At 38.6% G+C, this 23668-nt stretch overlaps 1 protein-coding gene across 4 annotated transcripts in view; it reads right to left on the bottom strand.

Annotated features, from left to right (window-relative positions):
- The window catches only part of LOC108501595 (coiled-coil domain-containing protein 171-like), a 46570-nt gene that overhangs the window by 14444 nt on the left and 8458 nt on the right, over positions 1 to 23668 (bottom strand). For 3 of the 4 annotated variants that reach the window (XM_017823653.1, XM_017823652.1, XM_017823655.1), the window contains 8 exons: positions 22425 to 22606; positions 19935 to 20081; positions 17995 to 18087; positions 9975 to 10105; positions 6912 to 7047; positions 4237 to 4404; positions 2155 to 2343; positions 435 to 927 (listed from right to left, as the gene is read on the bottom strand). In XM_017823653.1, coding sequence (XP_017679142.1) covers positions 435 to 927; positions 2155 to 2343; positions 4237 to 4404; positions 6912 to 7047; positions 9975 to 10105; positions 17995 to 18087; positions 19935 to 20081; positions 22425 to 22606 — 1539 coding nt within the window. The remainder of the gene's footprint in view (positions 1 to 434; positions 928 to 2154; positions 2344 to 4236; positions 4405 to 6911; positions 7048 to 9974; positions 10106 to 17994; positions 18088 to 19934; positions 20082 to 22424; positions 22607 to 23668) is intronic. The other variant, XM_017823654.1, reaches the window with a different exon arrangement.

The following is a 23668-nucleotide window of genomic DNA, read 5'->3' as shown; positions in this document are numbered from 1 at the left end:
ATTTTTGTATATTTTTTAGTAGGAAATAAATATTTAGAAATTATTATTAAAAGAAGAGGAAATATTCTTCCACCAAACATGTTGGTGTTAATGACTTAGGAACATTACAAGATATTTACCACAGCAAAGATGCAGTAGCACCTAATTTTGAAATCCATAACACAAATATCAAGGATATCAAAAAGTGTGAGTTCATGTGTGTAGTTGCAACTTTATTTGCAACACTCAACAGACTAGGTATTTACTTCTAGGTGAAATTGCATTGCTCAAGAAATCTAAAAATCATAAATCCAGAAATTATATTTGTCAAAGGATCATTAAATATGTCTTTACACTCTAGTAATAATAATATTGCTCTTTCTTATTTGCTAGCCATGTAATTTAACAGAACTTTTATCAAAAGAAGAAAACAATTAGCTTATGTGACACATTACGTCTGCCTTCAGATTCTCCCACACAAACTTGAATCCCATTGCCTCCTTCCAAGCCATTTGTCCAGGTGAAGAGGGAAGTAGAAGACCGAGCTGCAGCTCTGAGTCTATTAGCTGCCAAAACTACAATCACAGCTCTTCGGAATACATAAACCAGGTCTTTGGCTCTCCTTTGTCTTCGTCTGGCTTCATCTTGATTGTTTTCCTCTTCAGCAGGGAAACTATGAACTATAGTCTCAATCCTCTGGTTCAGAAGTTCGTAAAAGTTGACCTGATCCTGGAGAAGGTCTTTTTGGGAAGTCATAGCACATAGTCGACTGTAGAGGGGACACAGGGTACCAGATAACAGTGCACAGGCTGCCAGGAGAGATGAACGCTCCCTCTGAACAGTTGTTAATGTATTTCTCACAGAAATATTTTCATGGGCCAGTTTCTCCTGGGTTTTTTCAAGGGCATACATTCTTTCCCTGTTTTGCTGTGCTGCTGCTTGGTATTCCTGGGATAACAGGGAAAAAAAAAACCAAAACAAACAAAACCAGAAAAAATGTTAACCTGATCATTTTCACCTAGACAAAAGCTAAAAGAAAATAATGTTTCCACATTCAAATAACACGTTAAAGTAAGAAAAATTATTAGTAATGATGATAAAAGTATTTCTTCTAGTAAACAGTTACAGAATCACATGTATGAAACCAGATCAATAGTGTGAGGAAAATTTCCAGTCTTCAACAACAAATGGACTCCTGATTTCTGACAACAATCAACTAGTACTGTGATAGCTTAGAGAAGGTCCAACAGCATATGGTTGTCCACAATACAGTTTTATGAGTTAACTTAACAATAGGAAATTACATGCTCCAATTTCAGAAAGAACATTGCTCTACAAAGCAGAAACGAAGGTAGTGTAAGCAAGAGGAGAAGAATAAGGAAGACTCTGGAACATAAAATTAGACAGATTAAATACTCCATAAATACATTTTTCAGTGTGCAAAGACTTCCAGCCCCCAAATCTGTATCAAATACAGCATTTTTTGATGAAGTAAAGTTGTAGTAAGTCACAAATAACAAGGCATAACTATTTCCCCTATTTCGCAACATTTTTAATTTAAACAGGTGTAAAGAATGTGACTGTAAAGACTGTGAATAGTGGTTGTAGAATAACAGGAAACATTTTAGAATGCAAATAACTTGTCTAACAATCAGTGATGACAGTTGTACACTTTTGAACCACTGCTTATTGTAGTATCTGTAAAAGAGAGTCCTTTGACACTGTTGAAATCTACCACTGTAGCTGCTAATTGGCTCTTAGGGTCAGAATGCACATACCTACATTTACCCCCAGACACCACATTATTGTTACTCTACAATCTTTGCAAAGCAGACACTGAAAAACTAACTGCTGCCCTATGCAAGTCTTAAAATAAGCAAATTCAACCTCATAGCTTCAACATTCTCAAAAAAAAATATCACTAGCAACTATCGACAAAATTAGGCTTCTGAATTAGGGCTGTAGACCAAATTCCTTTCAGAATGCTTTTAAAAAGTCATTTATTTCTTATTAGAACTGAAGTTAATAGTAGCATGAGGTTTTTGGGGTTTTTTTTTACTTTAAAGAAAAACTAAAATTCCTAAGCAACCTTAAATTGATAAGGGACTTAAACTACTGAAATAATCCATTAAGTATTCACAAGAAAAAAAAAATCAGAAGTTTACAGTGCCATACCTTTGCTCTTGCGTGAGCTTCAGCAAGGAGACTTGAATATTGCAGTTCAAGATGCTTTTTTTCTTTCTGCCAACAGTGTTCCTGTGCTTTCAACTGTTCAGCTATATTTTGAAAAGCATCTTCTTGGCTCCGCTGAAGATCCCTCATAGTATCAGTTTTGTCCTTGCAAACGTGTTCCAGGTGAGATATCTATGTGACAAGCATTTAAAAAGAAGGAATTATTTTATCTCTAAGCACCTTTCTACTTTAACTGTACATATTAAGTTAAGCACAGACTATTCCAGCATAAAGTCTAAATTCTAATTTCTTCAATATATTTATTAAAAGTAAGTAAAATCCTTTCACAACAGATTAATTAGTTGAAACTTACAACAAAACTGAAACATACTTTGGAATAAAGAATTTCATTTACTTTCGGTTTTCCCATCCTTATATCATCTTGCAGACATTTGTTGCTTTCTTTGTCGGAAATCTGAACTGGATGCTTCCCATCTTTCTTTTTTTTTTTTTAAAGTGCATGAAATTTTGTGCTGTTAAATTATTAGTCCAAGTATACCAGTCCTTTAGAGGTTTGTGGTGATTGCAAATAATAACTAAAAAACAGTCCTTAATATTTTTGTTTTGTTTTCTTGTAAAGCAAAGACATTCCAGATTATAATTAAGTACTAAAACAACTTCAGGAAATTCCAGCATATGGAGTGTTTTTCTTCACAAGTAGCTCATTAATTTATGATGTTTCAACAAGCATGGAGGAATTCATTATGTGGTTTAGCACTGCCACTTCCATGCAAATTAAATGTAGGAATAAATCAAGCTAACAGTGGTCTCTAAATGCACACACCTGCACTTTGTTACTAGAAAATATCAACAAGATACTTTCCAGATCGATCACACAGAACTGCAAGAGAAAGATTTTGTTCTCAAGAAAGCAGGTACAACACAGGTAACAACACAGCCCAAAAATCCCAGAAAAGCTGCTAAGTACATGTGAAGAGCTTCAAAGACCTCATAATCACTCTCAATAACAACACTTAATTAAAAAAGAAGAAACAATAAGACACAAGCCCTACAAACACTAACAACAATATTTACTCCCTTCCCTTTACTCCTCTGCTTCAAAAGGGAAATAGAAATGTGCATCAAATCTACATAATCCAGATTTTATACTACCCCTCTTTAGTAATTTTTGACTGCTGGGCTATTTATTAAATGATGGGCAGATTTAAAAAAATTCAGTGCAACCACAGCTCTGTCCTATGCTCGGGCCAGAGGAGTGGTCACAATTCCAGAGGATGAGAAATATCTGAAAGAGCTTTTCCCTTCCTATGCTTATGGAACTAAATATCTGGGCACTAAGTCCTGAAATTATGCTATTAGACTGTAGGACTGGGCTGATCGATGGACCTAGAACACAAACTGAAATCCAAAAAAAGAGTGGCATATGTTACTCGCTGGAGCCAGTTGATTTAAAGTCCTAAAAATGCAGGGATTTCTGGAGGAAAAGGCCACATAAGCTCATTCATACTAAAATCACTCAGAAAACTGCAGCTTCTCCCTTAAACAAATACTGGCATGTTTTACAAAAGTAGGTATTTCCTATTGTGTTTCTGAATACAGACACAATAACCCAAAATTTACAATTAAGCAAAAAAACTGCACACTGGCATTCTTCCAAATAGTACCTCTGAAACATAAACACATAATTTAAAGATAGTAATCCTGGAGTAAGTGTGTTTTTCTTCTGAATTATGGAAAAATAAAGACTTGCTTTAAGACTGTAAATTACTACGTTCCTTGAATTGTTTCATCAGTAAGATTAATTTAATTTTTTTTAATTAAGTTCCTGTGGCTAATACTGGATAGTGCTATCAGCATGCCTGGCACAGAAAGTGGAGCTTAGAGACTTCATACAGACTTCAGTCATCAAACTGAGATACAGACAAGCCATAATTAATGGTATTCAATTATTAACGTCCAAATTCTTTTTGAAAGAAGATGAATATAACTCTTTTTTAATGAGACTGTGGTGTGGACAAATGTCACTGAATTTAGCAGAGGTAGCTGATGCCTAAGGACACTTACCTTGTCTTGAGCCCTCCTGAAGTCTAAGACCAGGGTATCAATATTTTCATACACGAGGACACAAAGCTCTGACCAAGACAAACTGTCTATAGGAACTTCTGGTTGCTTTGTAAGCACACAGCTTTCTACCAGATGCTGGTATAAGCTACGGAGAACATGCACCTCCTCCTGAAACAAACAGAAAAAATTAACTGTTGTATCTGAGGAATGTTAGAATCAAAAGAAATCCATTAGGTGTATAATAGGAGCTGCATGCGGCTGAAAACAAAGCCCACAAAGCTCATACTCAAACCTTTACAGAATTCCTCAATTCCTTGTTAATGTTTGCAGCCATGCATATTGAAGCCAGAGTAAGAAAACTCTCTAATTAGACAGCATTTTGTAAAAAAAGTATATAAATAAAGTATTTAAACAAAGCCCAGTCCTGCAGGGGTCACAGCCATGACCTGCTACAGAGAAAAACCTCCATGCTATCAGTAGATGCAATTCATTCATTCATGTTAATACTTTCAGGTACATTCAAACTGTACCCACTTCCAACACCTGCAAGCAGAAAATTGTCTGACTGGCCTGGCAGCAAAACACGCTGTCACTCTAAAGTCTTTTAAAAAATGCTTTTGCTTTGATTATATATGACTACATAACTAGCCAAAATAGGCTTACGACTTCATTAGTTAAATACCACAAGCCATGTCTCATTCATTTACACTAATTTTAGTCCGTAGTATAATAAATTGATGTAAGTTATAAATAAACTTCATCAGCAATAGCATGTAGCAGAAATTCCAGGCTTCATATCTTTAGTAAATATATACAACACAACAACAACAAAGACCGTAAACCATTGTTTTATAACAGTACAGTGAGAAACCAACATAAGATTATCAAACTAGAGTGGAAAAGACTTATTTGGGATGTCTAACAATAGTATAAAATATAAGAAAATAGTGAATAGATCAAGAAAGCAGGAGGGGGAAATTAAGGAAAGAGAACACACTGACATTTTCACACAGTTTTAGCATGGGTATAGTGAAGGCCAGTAACATTATATTTAATGTTATCTGTACTCAGGTTCTGCTACAGTCTTCTGCTTTTTCATTTTGAGAAGAAAAACAAAATCTGTCCAAGCTGAGTAAACAAGACTACATATAGGCACTCCTACTTCCCAAAAGATTACAAAAGTCTTCAGGAAAAATACAGAGCCACCTAAGGTAAGAAATATCTAATCTCATAGAGGACCACTAATACAACTCCTCAGAAAATTATTATTTTTATTACATGTTCAAGACAGTCCTGTGGTTTGAAATTGTTCCAGTAAAACAATTAAAACAATCCCCTCTGTGAATGACAGTTCTTTTAACAGAGACACTATTTTATGGCGGTTTTTTACCTTCCAGTAACATGCTAATTTTGAGTATACCATTTAATCCTGTTTCCACTACTAGATACCTTGACCATGAACAGAATTTTGTCCTGCATTCTTGTCAAGTATAACGTACATTTTACTAAGGAACACAAAACAAAAAGGAAAACAGTATCACAGCAATTTCTAGCAAGTGCTTAAGGTTTCTAGCAGATAATTTTCAGCTTGGAATCATGTTCTGTAGTCATGAATAACAACAATTGCTGTCTGTAGTTAGGGCAGACAGTTGCTTTTATCTTTTTGTATTTCTTTTGTGCCTGAAAAAATGACTTTTTTAGGTTAACTAGGAGAGCAAATGTCTTTTTAACACATTAATATTTGCATGGAAGAAGCTGTTATTCTCCCAGAGGTAAAAGGGGATTTTTTTTTTTTTATTTTTCCTCAGTTTATTAATTGCCAATCTTCCTGAGCAGTGGATAACACTAAGACAATGGATGGAATAACTCCATCTGCTGCACAGAAGACATCAACAAATCTGAAGACCTTCTGCAGGTCTCTCAATGATTATCACAATGCCTGTCAGCAGCAGGGAACAGACCACATTTACCTTCCACACCCAGAGGTTCGAGAGAAGGAGGAGAAATTTGCAAGCCAGTACCCAAACAAAGTTTACATTGCTAAGTGTAGAAATACTGCAAATGCTACCACACAATGAAAGGAGAGAAGATTTTCTAGATATGCTAAGACCTTTCCTTTGTTCCTGCTGCTATGCAATAGGATAGAAAAACTGGGTGTCAATGTTGAGTTGGGTAGAGACAGTGGGAAGGTCCTAACTGGTCATATAAGAGGAGAGAGATATCAGAAAATAATCCAGTAAAATATATCCAATGTGCCAAATCCACACCAAAATAAGGGAAAGGGGAAAAAAGTTACGTGAAGTAGAAATAAGTAAGTCTACAATGGTATCTAATAAAACTTGACAAAAAAGTTTGGGTAGAAAGATAGAACATTTTTCACAAGAAATCATAATCCATATCTACAAAACGCTTTCTTGATTAAAGATGCGAACACAACTTACTCATATCCATACTTTTAAAATAACTGTTTTCCTGAAATAACTCTTCAGTTAAATACACAGCATATCACTTAAAATACATTCTCAAATTAGCTTCTTCAAGTTATTGGATATATTTATTCATGTTTTACCAAAAAAAAAAAAAAGGAAAGTAACATAAAACAGCGCAGCAAATACAGATTATTCTCACAGTATAAAAAAGCCTAAACAGTGAGTGCCACAGGCCTTTTGTCTTACCATTTTACTTTCCTCCAGTAACACGCTGGAGCTGCTTTTGGTAAGGTCTAGTTTCCCAGAGAGACCTCTGTTTTCCTTCCTTTCCTCAGTCATCTCTTTCAGTTGCTTGCTTGAGGAGAAATGCTCCCTTTGTAATCTGGAAAGTTTCCACATTAGAACATTTTTATCAAAATTACTTTTGTCAAGTGTACTGTGTACTTTTAAAAAATAATCAATAGATATGGCACATATCATGTTAGCATATCATATGGCTTCTGAAGTTGCTTGCCTTTTTTAATGAAATGAAGAAACATATATTCCCTCTGAGAAAGACTTTTCAAGAAGTGGTTGTGTTCTTCTCAGTTACCAGGCCTTGTGTTAGATTACCAGTCATATGAATTCAACTGATTATTTGGATACAGTTTCTAAATTACATATAATAAACAGAAATGGACTGGCTTCTACACAAACCAGCTAATTTATCAACAGCAGACAGAAAGAAGGTCACCAAACTCAATGTCTTTTTTTGTCTCAGTCTTCTCTGACAAGGTCTCTCAAGCATCTATGATCAGGAAAAAGGGCTCACAGAGGAGAAACATTGCTAGCAATAGGTGAGGATTGAGTCTGGGATAACTTCTAAGGGCTCAACCCATAGAAACTGAAGAGGCCAGCTCACCTACACTCAAAGGTTCTGACAAATCTGGCCAATGGCACAGCAAGGTTTCCCGTTATAATTGTGGAAGGTCACAAAAATTGGGGCAGGTCCCTGGCAAATTAGGAAAGGCAAATGTCACACCTGTATTTGGAAAAGGGCAAAAGAAGAAACCAGGGAACTATAGAGCAATTCATTTCAGTCCTGGGAATGTCAAGGAACAAGTCCTTTCAGAACAAAGACGTTTTGGAGGTTCATTAGACAAAGGCTTAAAGACGAACTCATGTGACTCTTCTAGAAAAAGGGAAAATAAATTAGGATGCCAAACTATGGCTTAGGAAAAAAAGCCAAGATCCTGACCCTCTCTAGAGTACAAGGACCACAGCCTTCAAAGGTAAATAAATCAAAGGCTCTTGTACTGTTTCTGAAGGTGTCTAGTGAAAACAATCACTGATATTCACCAATGTTACTGATACTTCTATGTTTCAAAGAACAAAAAGGGCACAGGAAACAGATGAGGCAGTACCCCACATAATTCCCTCAAGGGAACATAGTATATTGGTGTCCATCTCAGAAAAATCTTGATATTCACTACCTATCTTTGTTGTCCTCTGGAAATTTGGGTGTCCAGACTAACAAAACTGTAAGGATAAGCTGCTTCTGTTTCCTCAAGCTCTGTTAACAAAACCACCAGAACTTAACTGTGTTAACTTTCATGGTAGGGTTTGTATTCTCTGAAATCAGAGAAGATAATTTGCTTTGAAAAAACTCAGTTGGCAGAAGCTCCCAAGAGTAATTGCCTAAAGCAACAGATGATTGTAATTAGTGATAAGTAGTGTTTGGACATTAGACAAAAATTATTCTCATATCCAATTAACATTTTTTAAAAGTTCATAAAGTGCAGATTAGATTGTTATGTAAAATTCATGATCCAACAGTCATTCCTCCAAATAAGGCTGTTTTGAACAGAAAGGAGCTTTTTAAAAACAAAACAACAAAAACCTAATAAAATGTCAAATCAATCTCCAGTTCAAGGAAAAACCAAATAACTAGGTATTAGTTTAGAGTTGCCTATGTTGCTGCAAAAAAAACTGGACAGAGTGAGATTACAGTTTAACTAATTGATCTTATTTTATTACCATAGGAAATCTTGAAATACACTAATTCAGTTTCCCAGCTGTGAAGACCACAGTCTTCCTGAAGCACCACCTTAGATTACTACCATAGTGTATTTTAAACATTTTCACAAATTTTTATCATAAAAATTATTTCCTTTTCTTTGAGAGGGGAAAAAAAAGCTTTATATTTTTTTATGTGACTCTAAATGTTTTACCTAAATGCACAATACTACACGCAAACTTCTTCTGGCCTAATTTTAATAAAGAGCTCTAAGGTGCTTAGATAGCTCAGTTTGAACTATCCTACTAAAAGCATCTACATAACCATGAATCTGGAATTATTCAGGCCACAAACTTCTTTCCTTGTAGGAAAACCAGTTTCTTTTGTTCTCCACTAATCCTTGTGTGAGAAAGTCAACATAAATAGTATGTTGATAGTATAAATAGTATAAATAGTATAAATAGTATACTGATCCATATAATCCTAGACTGAAAGTGAGGCCAAGTCTGTGTTTTCTAACATTTTCTATTACCTTGAGTCTCTTCTGATATCCTCACTGTGCACCACTCATTTTTAATCTTCTTAAACTTCCTCTTTCCCTAAATTTCACTAACTACTATCCTCTATTTCACCTACTCAGTTCTCTGTCTTCCAACACCATTCTTCATTGTGCTGTTTTCTCACCCCAATATATAATTGATTCAGCCAATGCAGAAGACTCAATACTGCACATCCTATATCTACCCAAGTTCCAAAAATCATCTGTTACCACAGACACAGCAGATTGTGCTGCGCAGGAAAGACATCCCAAGTAATTTCATCTGCTCTCTCACACTTGATCCCCTTTTCTTTTCTTTTTTTTTTTTTACCAAATAAAGATTTCTACACTTATTCAAATGATGAAAACAAATATTAACCACTATAAATGATACATAACTTCTTGACAGTATCCTTAGATATTCAAGTAGCTCACTGAAGTGGAAAACAATGTTTTCATAATAATACAAGTGGATATAGAAAACCCATCTCTTCTAAACCTGCCAGATATGTTTTCCTACACTTCTCCCAAACACCACTAGAGGGCGAACCCCATCATAATTATTTTCAGCATTTTTGCTTTGACAAGTGACCTGTAAGATTACTGGTATGGACCTGTTATTAATGGATTGCCAGGTTCTAAACCTTTGTCTTGGTTTGGCGAATTGCATTAGATTGTGTTGTTTTCTACTGAATGAAATTATAGGGAATGTAAACGATAAGTGGTACTCAAGCTGTCTACTGCCATTTTACAATGGCTTTAGAGGAAAACTTACACGTTTTGTTCCCTCTCATGTGCATTTGCTGACTTTCTGAAATCTCTCTTCATATTTTGTAACACTGAAAGAGCTTCTGCTGAGCTGCCCTTTTCTGAATTCAAAGCTTCTTCGAGTTCTTGAATTCTTAACTACCAAGTGATAAGAAAGCAATTTAAAGCAAGTCAGGAAAAACTAAAAAGGTTTTCAATACTGTTTTGTGTTCTGTTCTGCTTTACAGGCAACTATATTCTATAAATTCTATATGGAAGTATATACACAGAAAGCATTAAACGCATGTATTAATACGGATGTGTTAATGCATATAGTTCAAAAATCCTGTCTGGATTTTCCTGTTTTCAGTTATTAATATTACTGAATTTTCTGGGGAAATTCTATTTTTAAAATAGATACACGAAAGTGTGAGATTAACAATAAAGGCTAAACTTCCACTCAGAACAAAGCACACATGGAGCTTGTTAACATATACAAACAAGGAAGAAAATCTTACCAATTATTTACCCACAAAATATAAGTCTCTAACTACAAAGAATGTTACCATCCCAGTTCCTTTGTAGGTTGCAAAAGTAGAGAGGAAATTAAAAAAAGGAAATTATTTCTTGGTGTTTATTCATAATTTCAAAAATTTAAGTGCCTGTACATAGAGAAGGCCATAAGAATAAGAGAATAACTGACAGAAGAGTGGCAATACTTATTTTTGCTCCTCAGAAAATAAGGAAAAAAAAAACCACTGAAATTACCTTTTTTTTCTTGCTTAGTTTTTTAAAAATCCAGTGTGAAGTGCTTGTTAGTCAGTATGAAATTATCAAGCAATCGACATTAAGCTTTTTCACATTTTTTTTTAAATAAACCCTAATTGCTTTACTGGGTCAATATAGGAGGCAAGTCCAGAGGATGCGAGTGAGGCATCCCGGGAGAAGAAGTCCAGGACATGCACGGGAGTCTATATTCCCATTGGTTACTTGGTCATGTGTTCCCAAGGGGATAAAAAGGCACTACCATTTGAAATAAAGCTCTTTTGGCTGCAACCCAGCTAGGAGTCGGACTGCTCTTATTTATTGTATTAATAACCCTACACGTGGCTTCCGACTCAGGGGCTAGAACCTATATTAGGACCCAAATTAAAAAACCCTTGTAGCAAGAGAATCAGTAGATTTCTGAATGTGTTCGTTACAGAACATGGGAATCTTTTACCAAAACAAATTTAGATGTCTTAGAAGTGTCAGTTCTCAGCTGGTATTGAGAGATGCAGATTAGCAACGAGCTCAGAAAAATGATAGGGAAAAGTGCATGGAAACAGAGAAGAAGAAAAAGAAGAATAGAAGCCGAGAGATTGGGACAGCAGCTGAGGTGAAAAGTGGACAGGAGCCGGCAACCACGTGAGTGGGGGTCGGAGCAGCGGGAACCGTGAGCAGCAGCATAAGCAGCCAGCACCGTGGCAGGGGCTGCCGCTGCAGCCACCACCGCTGCAGCCGTCGTTGCCGCCCACCCCGTGCGCTGCGGGACCCCACGAGCCCCGCACCACCGCTGTCGCCAAAGCGCCAAGCACCAAGCGCCGTGACCATGCGGACCGCCACTGCTGTGGACCGCCGCAGCGACCGCTTCCCGCGCACCACATGAGCCCCCTCGCCCACGCCACTGCCTGACACATAGCAGTTGCCACGGGATCCCACCACCACCCGGACCACCATGCTAATCCACCAAGCGGAGAAGCCGCACAGACTGCCACTGCTGCCACCGCCGAATGCAGCCCCGCGTCACCTGAACGCTGCCACCGGGAATTGCCGCACGCCGCCGCGCCGCCAAGACTTCACCACCGACGGAGCTGCCCTCGGACCTCAGTGCCGCGCCAGGAGCGACCCAGTCACCTGCAGCAGCCGGAGAAGCAGCAGCAGAGACCCAGAGAGCAGCAGCTGCCGCAGGGAGCACCAGAGTGAAAAAGGAACCACGAAAGATCAGCCAAGCTGGAACCAAAACCGCAGCCAAACAGGACCACACACACGTGGAGCGAAAAGTGGCCAGAGTGAGGTAATATTCCTCATGGGAAACATAGTTTCTATGGAAATATCTCAGGATACAGAAGCATTAGCTCTCCTACTGAGACCTTATCACATACAGACAACAACGGCTGAATTAACAGACCTGGTGCAATGGATTAGATCTGTGGCACCAGAGCTGCCGCTTGTAGAAGCCTTACACATAGAGATCTGGGACAAAATCGGAAGCCACATGACCACCAAGCTAATAATGCCATTCCAGCCTGGACAACAATAATGTCTGCCTTACACAGAGCCCATAAGCGAATGGGACATTAACCCCACTCTAACACACAGACCCCCAACCAGGCTGCTAGCCACCACCCAAATCCCATACACAAACTGGGGGGAACTCACCAGAGATAACCCGAATATATAGAGATCCAAGGGATTCGCTGAGGAAGGGAGGAAATCAGGCCATGGGTCAGGCACTGGTAGCCACGGGAGCACGAGTCGCAGGGAGGGAACAGAGCTTTTAACGCGGGAATCCACCCCATGGGATTGGCGTATGGGGCCCCATTGCAGTGATGAGTGGGGGAACCAAGCCTACTTGCCACCCCATGCTGCGGATGACTGGCGACCACATGCACCAGCACAGGTGCAGTCATCTTGAGTGCTAAACGGACCGGAAACTGACCTGTCTCTTCTGGCCCCTCCCCACTGCCCCGTCCATCATCCACCACCACCCTGCCTCGGGGAACTGGGTTTACTGGGGCCACGGGGGGGAGGCATTGGAGGACGAGGAGGAGGGACCAGGGATGGTTACACTGGGAGGGAGTGAGGGGGCAAGCAGGGGAAAGTCAGTTGACTGGTGGGAACAGTGTTGGGAGAAGGCAATCAGAGTGGGAGATTTGCAGGTTATCCATGCATGCCCAGTCGTTTTTCGCCCAGTTCCAGCCTCTGCCATATGAGGTGACAAAGGAACTGAGGCAATTGGTAAGAGAGACTGGTGTGTCCTCAACCAATACGTTCGCATATCTGGAGACGCTGAGTTCAACATATGTCTTCACCCCACGTGACTGGAAGACGCTACTGAAATTGGTGTTAACTAACACTCAGTATAGTGTCTGGTTAACTATCGGGACAATTGTGCTGTGTATGCTAACGACCCACAAGCAAGCATAACCACTAACCACTTAATCGGGGAGAGGAATTTCACCACATTAGATGCCCAGTCAGGCTACCCCCGGAAGGTGTACAATTTAATTGCAAAACTAGCCCTGAGAGCCATGAGGAAATTACCCACCACAGACCGGGATAGCAACCCGTCATTTACAAAAGTGTTACAAGGTTCTACTGAACCATTTTCTCACTTCCTAGATCGGCTGCAAGCTGCTTTGAACAGGCAGACTGAGCACAATGAGACCAGAGAAATGCTTTTTAGGCAACTGGCATACAAAAATGCAAACCCAGACTGTAAAAGAGCTTTACAGGCCCTTCTGAAAAGGGAGCAGGCTGTAGCATTGCTGAGCTAGTTCAAGCCTGCCAGGGTGTTGGCTTCGTGGAACACCAAACTGTCTCTTTAGCCACAGCCTTAAGCGTCCAGCTAAGAGTGCAGGAAGGAACCAGACCCAGAAATGGTTGCTTTAGATGTGGGGCCCCTGAGATCACTTTCAAAGGGATTGCCCAAGGAGACCCTCTGCAGCAGCATCCCACAGGTACCCAAACAGGAGAAGGGGGCCAAGAAACTCCTCACAACAGGGAAACTGGAGGTGGGGGGCGGTATCGCGCGCCCCAGCACAACAAATAAATACGAATCACAGGAACAGGCTCGCCATCTGTGCCCCACCACCTCAGCCAGCGCTGGGTTGGATTTATCCAACCGAGAACCAGTCATCATAACTTCCACTGACGTAGTACTAATCCCTACGAGATGTTGGGGTCCCTTTAATCCAGGGGTGCGTGCACTACTAATTGGGAGATCTTCTACCACCGGAATGGGTTTATTCTTGCTGCCTGGAGTAATAGACTCTAATTCCCATAGTGAAATTCAAATTATGGCCTGGACTCCTGTACCCCCTTGTTTCATCTTTAAGGGCCAAAAAATTGCCCAACTAATCCCTTTCTACAGCATGTCTCCTGCAGGGGAGGGGGAGTGGGGTTCAGGGGCTTTCGGGAGCACAGGCCAGCCACAAATCTTCTGGGCAACGGCCATCACAGCCACATAGCCTTGCATGACGTGCCAGATTGATGGGCACCGATTTACAGGCTTAGTGAACACAGGAGCTGATGTCACCATAATAAAGGACTCTGAATGACACATTGATAACCTGAGAAACTGAGTTACAATCTGTTGTTACTGCTCTAACCAATGCTGTCCAAGATGCAGGTTTGCAGATCGCTCCAGAGAAAATCCAGTGATCACAGCCCTAGACCTACCTTAGATGGAAAAGCAGTCAGTCAGTCATGGCTAGGCTTCACGAACGAAGATTAAGGAAGGCTCTATCCACATTTATTACAGGCACGCTGGTGGCTAATGAGGCCAATATGAGATAGACATAACTGATTGCAAAAGGCACAGCAGAAAGACTCCTTAGGTGGTATATTCTGCAAGACATGGTTCTTTCTGCGTTGCCTTTTCTCCTCGAGAGTGATCCTGCGGGCGTTCTCAAAGGAGACAGCTGCGTTATAGATGGTGTGCCTCCAGGCCTCCCTATTGGAGGCCAGAGTAGAGCAGTTATGATGGAAAATCACGCAGCAGGAAATTTCTCCATAGCCAGTGCAGCTTGAGGTAAAAAACACTTTAACCTTACACGAACTGCAAAAACTTCTGGGAGCCATCAATTGGCTAAGGCCTATTTTGGGCCTAACCACAGAGGAGCTACACCCTCTATTTGAGCTGCTTAAGGGGGACTCATACTTAACGTCCAGCAGGTCTCTGACTGCAGGCAAAGCAAGTGTTAGAAACATGTGCCAAGGCAGTTGAAGCCAGACAAGGCAGGAGAAATCCTGAACTGCAAATCTGCCTTGCTCTCCTACCCAGCAGGTACCAGCCATTTGCAGCTTTGTTTCAGTGGGATCAGACTGAAAAAGACCCACTGAGGGTCCTAGAATGGCTGTTTCTGCCCCATACACCACCTAAAACTGTGTGGACTACTAATGAAATGTTTGCCAAGCTTGTCATTAAAGGCAGAGGACGGCTGCAGGAGCTGGATGGATAGGATCCTGCAACCATCTACATCCCAGCTACAAAGGACAACCTCGACTGGATGCTAGTCGAAGATGCAGGATTCCAGGTTGCCTTGGCAGGCTATGATGGTGACATTTCCATTCATTTCCCTAAACACAGACTGTGGACAGAAATCAATAATTTACCCTTAAAAGCCACAACCAGATACAAACATGAACCCGTAAAAGGCCTCACAGTCTTTACAGATGCATCTGGGCGGACCTGAAAAGCTGCAGTGGCATGGGTAAACCCTGATGCAGGACAATGGGACCAAGAGGTACACACCATGAACCGAGGCTCTGTACAGGTTCTGGAACTGGCTGTCATACGTATTGCCTTGGGAAAGTTTTCAGAACAACCAGTTAATATTGTTACAGATTCCTGTTATGCAGCAGGGTTAGTGTCCCGTCTTGAAAGTTCATTCCTTCGAGATGTTGCTAACCCTCACCTGTTGTTTGAAATGCGTTCAGTATGGTTTCTTGTTAATCACAGGAGGTTTGACTTGTACATTATGCACACAAGATCACACACAGAAATGCCATGGCCCATAGCAGAAGGGAACTGGGAGGCTGATGCAGCAGCTATGTTTAACACCATGCCCAGAGTCTTAGAGCAAGGAAAATTGTCTCACTCATTTTTCCACCAGAATGCACATTCACAGAAGAGACAATTTCAAATAACACTCAATCAAGCTCGAGACATAATCATGTCATGTCCAGACTGCCAACAGATAACCTCCATGCCATCTCAGGAAGGCGTTAACCCCAGAGGCAAATGAAATATGGCAAACAGATATCACACACATCACCGAATTTGGTTCATTGACACCCACTCACAATACACAACTGTCACAGCACACACTGGGGAAAAAGCCAAGGATGTAATGAGACACTGGCTTAGTTGTTTTGCAAGCCTGGGAACCCCAAAACAAATCAAGACCAACAATGGACCTGCCTTCATATCAGAAAAGGTAAGAACTTTCCTATCAAATTGGGGAATTTCTCACACTACAGGCATTCCACACTCCCCCACTGGACAAGCCATGGTAGAAAGGGCACATTGACTCTAAAAGACATGTTAACAAAGCAGAAAAAGGGGGAATCTGTCTGTAGTTCACAAGAGTGTTTGTGGAAAGCCACATATGTTATAAATTTTTTAAATTGTGATAGTGCTGAAAAAAGTAGGCACGAAAAACAACACAGACCTCAGGCTTTCTCCTCTCCTAGACCACCAGTCACAATAAAGGATCTAATTTCAGGGCAGTGGGCAGGACTGGTGGATCTTGTGCCATGGGGGAGGGGTTATGCGTGTATCTACAGGAAAAGAACTAAAATGGATTCCTTCCAGATGTGTCACACCCTACCTAGGCACACAATCACAGCAGCAAGAATCAGAATAATGCAGAGTTTATAAACACAGTTATGTTTACCATTTGGTAATAATGTTTAAATTTCAGGTTTACATTTGAAGATGACCAGTGTGGCAAAATGCAGAGTCTATACAAAACCCATGAGTGTGTGTGTGATGAGTGGAATGACAGCCATCAGTGAAAGTGTGATTGAATGGATAAAAGAGCTGTATGACTGTATAAAGCACCTTAATCACCAAACACCTTACACATCGAATGCTTTACAAGAATAACACTACCTTAGCCACATGGTCACATTAAGAGAATTTAGTTTGCTATGTTTACCTTGTTTTTGAAATAAGAGTTGAATTTCCCAACTTTATATAAACCCTGAGACTAATAAAGGTAATAAGTTATAGGTATGACACGGTTGAGCTAAGGCCCTTAAGTTAATAAAGCTGTTTTTCCAGGTTGCATTATATTCCTTAGGAGAATAAAGGTTTAAGGTAACATAAGAAAGTTTAAAAAGGTTAAAGAAATGTTTTCAATAGAGATACAAGATACAATAGAGAAAGCAGGCGGTGTGCTGCGTTGCTGCAATGTTATGGAAGTTTATAATGTGTTGTTCTGTTATTTGCACTGTTGTTTTTGCACTGTTTTCATGACCCTCTTAAATAATTGTAGAGGAAGATGTAGAAGGCATGTCCAGGGGATGCGAACGAGGCATCCCGGGAGAAGAAGTCCAGGACATGCATGGGAGTCTGTATTCCCATTGGTTACTTGGTCACGTGTTCCCAAGGGGATAAAAAGGCACTACCGTTTGAAATAAAGCCCCTTTGGTTGCAACCCAGCTAGGAGTCGGACTGCTCTTATTTATTGTATTAATAACTCGGCAGGTCAAACCCTGAGGGATACAGTTTAATAATACAAAAATTTAATATTCAGGTATATATACTATATTTTTTCATATAATCAAACTTTACTGGTAACTGCTTACATCATGGCTTTGATTCTGAAATGTACTTGGAAAAGTTATATTTGGAACTGCAGTTTCAGTAGGTATTAAGCTCTCACTTCTAGAGAAGTTGGTTGTATCTCCAAATTGCTCTAAGTGTCCATTTAAAAGACACAGGGCAGGATATTTAAACAGTAATAAAATGTTAACTATTGGGAAACATTTCCTTTCCCCTCACTGAAATATATGTTGCTGAGAATTCTCAAACTAATTAATGTGACCTTTTTTTTTACCTATTTTACTAATTTTAAAGTTCCCTGAAAATAAGACATTTTTCTATTCTCTACTTTTATATGCTAGTTATTACAATTTTGACACTTGTTGCAAAAAATCTACTCAGTGTTTTCACTGAAGCAAGTAAGTGGTCTTAACATGTTTGGAAGATCGTACCTATACAACTTCAACAACAGTTTTCCTGTAAACTTCTACAAAATATTTAATAAAAAGTTTACCTGCATTATCCGTGTAGTGTACTTGCATTCCAAATGTGCTGCTCTCGCTGCTTCAGTATCTCCTTCCAGTTTTCTAGTTCTTTCTGTAGCTGCCTAAAAGTACATTTGGAAAGTATTTCAATCCAGAGAGATGGTAAAGTGACAAAGATGACTCTGTTCATTCAGTGTATTGTGACTCCATACAGCAACCTGTTGTATTACTGTGGAACTACTTGCACTTTGGAACTGTGAAAGTTCATACCAAGAAATACATATAAAAATAATTTCTACATATCCAGAATATTAAAATAATATTTTCTTGTTATTCAAAGAAATTGATGTAGCATTATGTTCTTGATGCATTTTTTATAATCAAAACTACAGCTGGAGTCAGAAAGCAGACATGCCAGATCAAGAATATATCTACTCCCTTACCGTTTGCTTTTTGCTAAGATTGTCAACTGAGGCAACATATCTACACCCTCTGAGTGCCAAAATACAATGGGTATCAATAGAGCAACTACAATATGGTGACAAGAAAATATAGAATATCTCAAAAATATGTCGGCTTTGGCACCTAATATCCACCTTAGGTGCCCAGAACAGATTGCTTTGCAGATCTACACTAGTTACAGTTTCCCTACCATGAACATCTGTAAGTTCTGTAATATTTTAAAGCAATAATCAAATTTGGGGTTTTTTTTTACTGCTCAGTTCCTTCACCTATAACTGTTCAGTTATGTTTTTGACTAGCAATTATCAGGAAGTTCTTTTTTAACAAATATTCTGAATACTTTACTTAGCTACTACATCTCATTGTACAGATGTACATAAACCTGTACATGCGTACATAGTTTAAGCAAAATTAGATTCTCTGAATTAAACTGTTACATCTTTCTTATCCATTCTTACAACATTTAGAAAAGTATAAAAAAGGAAATGACTATGCTAAGAATGTATTTGGAAATTTGGATTACCTACAAACAGTTCAAGAATTTGTCTGTATTATTAATAAACTTTTTTTAAAAAAAGGTTCTCCAAACTGAAAAGATTTCTTTCAAGTTACAATGAACACAAAAGGAATCACCACATACATATATCCAGATAAAGGCCTGGACACGGAATTTCATTTGGAAAAATATTTTTAACAAAAGCAGTAACTACAGAACTGCTATAATGGAAATTCACATGTAATTTTAACTGTACTATTTTCTACCCAAAAAAATCTTTTCACTTCGATTGATGACTGAACTGAAAAGAAAAATTCACCCCAAAATGACTCTTGGTTTCAAGTGACATCACAGAGATCAAGAAAAAGAAGTTAATATTAAAAGTTGTTTAACAAGAGCACATTTAGTGTTACATAAATACAAGTGAAGACATTGATTTTGGAAAAGTAAAACAAACTAGCAAGGGTGTGAGACAGCATTGATTAGAAGCACTTAAGTGAGAGAAACATTAACAGACATTAAAATAAAAACTCTTGGCAATACATTTAAATTTTGTATAATCTCAGACATACACACAAAAGAAAAGACTTTGAAAACAGACATCCCACTTAAGAGAAAATCAAAAACAGTACAGAGATTACCAAACCTACTCCACAGCAAGGTCTGTCATCAACTTTGCCTCATCCCACAAGTTTTATTTGCTTAATATTCTCAGGAGTAAAAATTCACAAATCTTGCAATAACACTACTCCCACATTGCTGAGAGTATTTTCACCTTATATGTGAAAATACTTTCCACACCTTCTGTTCAAACACCAGTCTCAAGTCAAATTCATAGTGTAAATAGCATCCACCTGTGAAATACCTTTTATGTGAAACGGATGTTTGACTTTTTGTTAATCAGGCACACGGCATTCACAGCCTGACTAGAAGGTTCCACCCCTCAAGAAATGGAGTTGTTCAAGGTGCTAATGCTTACTGAGACTAATTGCAGTAGTGACAAAGCCTTACTTCAAGCTCTCTCATGAGTCGCTGGTGTCGGTCAGCTCTGAATTCCAGCTCGAAGGCCTGGCGCCTCAGCATGTCACTGCAGCCATTGTGTTCTGCCTCTACATCCCTCAATTTCCTGCGCATATTTTGCAGTGCATCATTCAGGTCCTAAAAAAAAAAAATAATGCTAATAATAAGGCATTAGGAGAGTTTTTCTAAAAAAGATAGTGTAGTAGAGAGTTCAAAAGAGGAGTAGAGACTGCATCAGAACACCTTGTTAAAATCTAATACATTAGCACATGTCATTAGAACTGTCTACCCAACATCAGACATGCTCTTTTTTCACCATCAGATAATGATGGTAAATATGAGCTTCTGTGATAATATTAAAATTAGAGCCATTTCCCACAAGAAATGTTTCTCTAAAAAAGTACAAGGCAGCTCCTCCAATCTCTTCTCTTTCCCAGATTGATGGCAATGATGTAAACGGTTAAGTGCATTTGATGAAGTGATGCGTAGGGACAGAAATTCTATTTTGCTCTGGTTTTAATTGCTAGAACCTCAAATAAAATCAGACATTTTTTCAGAAACAGTTACTCCCACAGACTAAATAATTTTAATTTCTGCTATTCTGAAAAAAATTTTCTTCTGTTTAGAAATGGAATTACTTTAAAAAATTATCTACATGAACCATGAAATTCACAGGAGAATAATAAAACTAAGCTGTCCTCACTTCAATTTCTGCACTCAGAAGTTGAATCAAGTTAGAGTTTGGGATAACTACTAACATTATTGAACTCAGAAGCTCTGTGGAGTCACTGTGACAAAATGCCCATAGTCCATAACCGTACAGACTAAGTTTAAGATAATCCTCTGGCTTTGCCTGTGAGGCAAACCACTGGTAAGCTAGTGAACAAGTTTATTCCCACCATGCAAAAAAGACTTGATCATTTTTACAGAAATGTACAACTACTTCCACTCTATCCACACTGGAAAGATAAAGAAATATTTATTGCTTCAGGTTTATCTTCTAGAAATTAACAAGAGTGAGCTGGGAAAAGTGAAATAAATAATACATAGTTTGCTGTAAAGTAATTAAAATACTCAAGGCTGAGAAACGTTTTTTGCTGGAAATGTAATTAACATTAGCAGACTAAAATTGTAATGAATACATCAAGCTTGTTAAACAAGTCAGCATGAGTTGTAGGATTTTAGAATCTTGAAGCCTGGACTTTTCAGATGTGGTATGACTGTGTAAGGCTCTCTCAGTAGTCACCTGCACACATCTGCTCATGAAAAACACGACTCTTTTTTTGGAGGGAAAAAAAAAAAGAAAAAACCCAGACCAAACCAACCAAACAAAACAAACCCACAAAAAACCCCCAAAATGAACAAAACAAAACAAAAAAGGAACAAAACCAAAAAAACAAACAAAGAAACAAACAAAAAAAACGCAACCAAAAAAAACCCTGTGTGTAAAGGACACAATTTCACATGCATTTTAAGGAAAAACTGAGTGCTTTTGTGAAGGAATATTATATTCTGCCTAACCACAGGGTGATGCTATTGCCCTTACTATCGAACTCCCAACACCTTTTATCCCATACCTGGTGCTGTGCTAAGCACACCCGATAGAGCCCACTATGAACCTGTCTGAAAGCAGAGAGTATTACTTTTCTGAGTATGTGAAATATTGAATATTTCCTAGTATGATAAATGTGTTTTAGGGACACATTTCAATAGGGTACCTTTAATTACAGCTTATGAAGTGCAGCTTTTCCAACCAGGATTTGCATACATGCTTAGAATCACGTTTTTCTGTACATATCAAGACCGTAATTAAATCTACTTTCTCCAGCTTTTAAGGAAATTTAAATCAAGCCTTAAATACACAACACAAAAGACTGGAATACATTCAAAGTAGTAATTTATAAACCCAGATATTTCTGATATTTATCTGCCAAGTTTAAATGAATTAAGCTTTTAAACAACAACTAATGCGGTCAAGTCCAGTTTAACATTTCTGCATGTATTTTTCATTTCCTGGAATTTTGTAACTGTAGATAACTGTGAGTAGAGTGATGTCTTTTTCATTTCCTGGAATTTTGTAACTGTAGATAACTGTAAGTAGAGTGATGGGCAAGGGAGTAAAAGCAAAGTGGAAAATTGGATGGTTTTACTATGGAAAGCAGGTTAGGGGTTGACACTTAGTGAATCATATTTTCCTTTGGAGTGCACCCTGTGTTTTTCATTAACACTACCACTGTGCACTAATAACTTTGTTTAGGTGTTTACCATGACAAAGAGCCACAACACATTTCAGCAAAGCATGAAATACTATATCACACTAAGTGTAACCTTAGTGTTCTTCAGAACTATTCTGCAGTATTCAGCTATTTGGGGGATTTTTTTTTTTTTTTTTTTTTGTTAAACCAGAACGACCCCATGCTTTGCACCAAAAAGGTTCCAGCCACTATTTCATGCAGCTTTCCAACTATGAACACATCATACCTGAGTAGTCCTTTCTGCTTCACTTTTTTCTTTGACAAGGAATAGAATTTCATGGTGGTAAACTCTACGAATATCGTCCTTCTCCTTTGCACATTTTTGGTGTTCTTCTTCCCATTTCTGCTGAGCCTTATAAAATGATTTCTCAGCCTCTGCCGCTTTCTGCTGATTTTTGCCACTAAGTACTATTGTTTACAGAAAAAGAATAAAAGACAAGTAGCATTGCAAAGCATGTTCAGAAAAAAATGGATAATGATCATCAGTTCTTTTGTGTATTTTGATATCCTGTGGAACACTGGAACATAAACACTTCCAGCACTGGAGATCATGACCTTCACTAAAAAGAAACAATCAAATTTTGTGTTTCTAATAGCATCTTTCACACAAGGACATAGGGTTGTTTTGGTGATTTTTACAAATTGAAATCCTTCTCCTCCTGGAAAAGTGTAAAAACTTGAGTTAACTCTTCCAGGTGAGGCCTCTATACCTTGGAGAACTTAATTTCAGACTTCTGCAACATTTCACCAGCTTATTTCCAAATGTCTATTTGATATGGATATTAGTCTGCATCAATTAATTTTAAGCTCCTTTTAAGTGACAGTAAAGACAGACACCTGCCTCACGAAAATAATGTAGGAAAACCTAGGGCAGGTTGGGCTAGTGAGTAAAGGCTTAGGTTTTCCAAGGAAACTTACTGCTGTGCAGGAAATGTAAATCTTCAGCCCAGCAAATGCCCCAAGATAGGGAAATATTGAATATACCAAATATTGAATATACCCTTCTGTGAAAACTTAAATGCCAAGGAAAACTTCCTTACCTATAAGCAGTTTTACCTGGAACTTTCCTAAATTTCATAAACTGGCTTTTGGATGAAAATATTTTGTATTATCTTTTCATTTTTCTGGGTAAAACTAGCTACATTAATACTTAGATGATCACCACTTTCTAACAGATTTTTATTTCAAATTCATCCCATTTTTCTGAAATTTCTTTCTAGCTGGAGAAGGATAAAATAAACAGAAGTGACATATTAGGATAACACAGAGAATTAGTGGATACAGCGATGGGAAAGAACTGTCAGATGTCAGAAAGTCAAGCCTCAGTGAGACTGACAGAAAAACAATTCAGAGGAAATCCTAAAGAGGACAAGGCCCAAATGAGTGCTCTGTCCAAGGAGCTAAGCTGGGATCACATCACAGTATCACACAAGGTGAGGAAGGCTCCAAGAGATCAGGGGAAAAGAAGCA

Source organism: Lepidothrix coronata, unplaced genomic scaffold (genome assembly GCF_001604755.1).
Source record: "Lepidothrix coronata isolate B3197 unplaced genomic scaffold, Lepidothrix_coronata-1.0 Scaffold104, whole genome shotgun sequence".
Taxonomy (NCBI): domain Eukaryota; kingdom Metazoa; phylum Chordata; class Aves; order Passeriformes; family Pipridae; genus Lepidothrix; species Lepidothrix coronata.
This window is presented reverse-complemented; position numbering and strand designations above follow the sequence as displayed.